The 3,386-nt window shown below is 44.3% G+C and overlaps 1 protein-coding gene across 1 annotated transcript; it reads left to right on the plus strand.

Annotated features, from left to right (window-relative positions):
- The first annotated feature begins 1,088 nt into the window (after positions 1–1,088).
- Positions 1,089–2,069, plus strand: LOC102377085 (olfactory receptor 11A1-like). The gene has a single exon (XM_006039360.1). It carries the CDS (start codon positions 1,089–1,091, stop codon positions 2,067–2,069), a length of 981 nt encoding a protein of 326 aa, XP_006039422.1.
- Positions 2,070–3,386: the final 1,317 nt, after the last annotated feature.

The following is a 3,386-nucleotide window of genomic DNA, read 5'->3' on the forward strand; positions in this document are numbered from 1 at the left end:
CTCTAAAGCAATTCAGAAAAGATTCAGAGAACGATTCGGAGATTTGGTGATTCGGGCAGTCCCTCCTGTCCACTGCAGGGAACTGGACCCAGGCTCTGTGCCCGTAAGTAGGGGGTGGGGGTGGCGGCTGGAAGATGGGGGAGAGGACCATGGGGGGGACCACCGCCAGGCCCCATCCCCTGCCTGCTCCCCCAGGCTCCCTGAGCAACCCTGAATCCCGCCCCCCAGCACCATTAATGGCTGCCCTGCCCAGCCCCAGTGTTGCGGCTCTTTAAAAAAAAAAAAAGCCCCACACTCACTAGGCTGCATGGGGGACTCTGCCATCCCCCATCCCCGACCTGCTCTCCCAGCCCCATCAATGACTGCCCCACCCAGCCCCTCACTCACCGGCTGGCGGCCGCTTCTGAGCCCTCCCCCCGACAGCTCAGGGGATTAGGGTGCACCTGGGATCACACCCCACCTGGCAGGAGCCAGTGAGTGCAGGGCTTTTATTTTTATTTGTAAGAGCCGGGATGCTGGGGCCAGGCAGGGCAGCCATTGATAGGGCTAGGAGAACAGATGAAGGATGGGGCCTGTTTGATTCAGAGATTTGTCCAATTCAGCAGCGGCTGAATCTCCAGATCCAATGACTGTCCCCCAAATCAGCTGAATCTGAAATGAGCACTAGCCACTTCACACAGGCCTAAATTATTTACCCATTTTCTTTTTCTCCAAAATCTCTTGTATAACAGAGTTTTTAAACTGAGGATTTCTGGATTACAAGAATCTATGTTCTGCCTTATACTGTTAGGTGGTGAGCATAAACGCTACATGAGGCAGTGTTTGGACATCCTATAAAACATTTCTGGTATGTCTATCAAAGATACTATTTCCCTATCATGGTATAAGTGGAGCAATGGCTTACGCAAAGGTGAATATGCAGCACTATTCACCTCCAGAGTAGAAGATTGGAACACCTCCCTGGATCATTCCTGTTCAGTCAAGATTTGTATCCTGAAAACTCAGGAGATGGACTGATTCAATGACATTCAAAAGAGTCTATATTCTTTATATAATTTTGCAGAACTGAATGGAATTTCCCTGATGCCATGGCAGATGCAGAAGGAGGAAATCAAACGTCTGTCACTGAATTTATCCTCCTGGGATTTGAAATTCTTCCAGAGTTGCAAATATTTCTCTTCCTCCTGTTTCTTATACTCTACATTGCAACTGTGGCTGCAAACATCCTCATCATTGTGCTCATCGTAGCTGTTCGGCAACTGCACACCCCCATGTACTTCTTCCTGGGGAATTTGTCCTGCTTAGACACCTGCTATACCTGCACCCTCCTGCCCAAGATGCTGACCAGCTTCCTCACTGGAGAGAAAACCATCTCATTCTCTGGCTGCTTCATCCAATTTTTTTTCTCTTGTATGGTGTTAGCAACAGAGTGTTGTCTCTTATCTGTGATGTCTTATGATCGGTACTTAGCCATATCCAAACCTCTGCATTATACAGCCCTTATGAGTGACACGTTTTGTTTGAACCTTGCAGCTGTTTCATGGATCACTGGATTTATAGTTGTCTCCATTGTAGATCTCTTCCTTTTACGATTAACATTCTGTGGACCCAATCAAGTTGACCATTTCTTTTGTGAATACGTTGCACTGATTAAACTCTCGTGCAGCGACACCTATGAGATTGAATTTGTTGTTTTCAGTTTGGGCTGTATGTTCCTCTTTCCCCCATTCCTTTTGACTCTCATGTCCTATGTCTTCATTATCACCACCATACTGAGAATCCCTTCTACTACCGGGAGACAAAAGGCCTTTTCTACCTGTTCCTCTCATATTATTGTAGTGACCATTTTCTATGGGACCCTAGCCACTGTGTACATGTGTCCACAAACCAAGCCCCTTAGAGCCCTGAGCAAAATATTCTCTCTTTCCTACACTGTGCTAACTCCATTGGCCAACCCTCTCATTTACAGCCTGAGAAACAAGGAAGTAAAGGCGGCTGTAAAGAAAGTTGTCTCTGTGTTTATGAACTGGAAAAGAATAGAACCATTTCTAAACTCCATTAGCGGGTAAAAGGAAAATGGAAATAATAGGAATCAGAGCTGGGGAAAATGAATGGCTCCTGGCCTTGCTCTTTTGCAGAATCCTAAAAAAATGGGAAATATATATATATTTCAGACCCTGTTCTAAAATGAGTTGACCTGACATCATAGTGTTATAATTTCAAAATTGTTCTAAACAAGAATAGTGAATACATTTTATTGTATGAGCATGCTTCGCTTCAAGCTTTGATACAACCATTTTCCTCAACCTAAGGCTCCCTGCCCTTAGGCCCGAATCCAACTCTTCCTTTAGGTTGTAGACTGTGTGCATTGGCAGTTACCAGGGAGTGACTGATGTGTTAAAAACCTAACCTCTTTTACACCTTGTTTGCACACTTGTATCCTAACCCTCAGACAGTTTAGTTTGTCCATAAAAATATGCAGACACTTGAACAGAGCTTACAAGAACCTTGCTCCGTCTCTCTCTCTGACATTTGTAAATATGTTTGGTGTAATTCACCTCTGAAACTGTGACAATTTTCATTATGCTCTGATGAATGAGTGTCAGAATTACTAGAACGGAGGCTCTGGGTATAAACGATGACTAGCAGGGAGGTGTACCTGATGTAACTGTTATTCCATGATTAGTATTAGATTTTTTTTGGAGTGAATGAATATTTTCTTCCCTGCCTGAATATGGGATTGATACTGCTGAACTAAAGGGGGAATTTAAGAACCTGAATGATCTAATATTGTGTTCTGATAATCCTAGGGAAACTGGTAATATTGAAAATTCCTATCAATGTTAAATTGGGAAGATGTCTTAGGCAGGCACGGTGAATCTCCTCTGTGATATCTGCTTGCTGCTTATAGCCTTTACTAATAAATTTATACTTAGATTTTAACCCATCTCTATGACTTTTTTACCTGAGTGCTATTTGGTTTTAACAACATCACCTATGTGACCAAGCTGGAGAAATTCCAGGGGGTGGGGCAGCTCACTTTTTCCTTTGTCCAGGAGCAGGCAGTTTTGGGGAAGCAGGGGAGTCATTGTGTGGACACAGACAAGCTTCGACCTCTGGAGGGACGCTCCAGATGAGTACAGGGAGTCCTCGACTTACAACGTTTTGAGTTACAACGTTTTGCACTTACAACATTTATAAATTGACACCATGCTTCACATTTATGACGTCAGGTTCAACTTTACAACACTTGATCTGATGCGACGCCACACCAGCAAACAAGTTCACTGCCATTGCTCATCTCCCTGGAGAACATCTGTCCAAACTTCCTTGGAGATGCTCTTTAAGAAAGAAGTCAAGACTCCAGAAAAACCTGCAACCAAGAC

This window comes from Alligator sinensis, unplaced genomic scaffold (genome assembly GCF_000455745.1).
Source record: "Alligator sinensis unplaced genomic scaffold, ASM45574v1 scaffold1655_1, whole genome shotgun sequence".
NCBI classification, from domain to species: domain Eukaryota; kingdom Metazoa; phylum Chordata; order Crocodylia; family Alligatoridae; genus Alligator; species Alligator sinensis.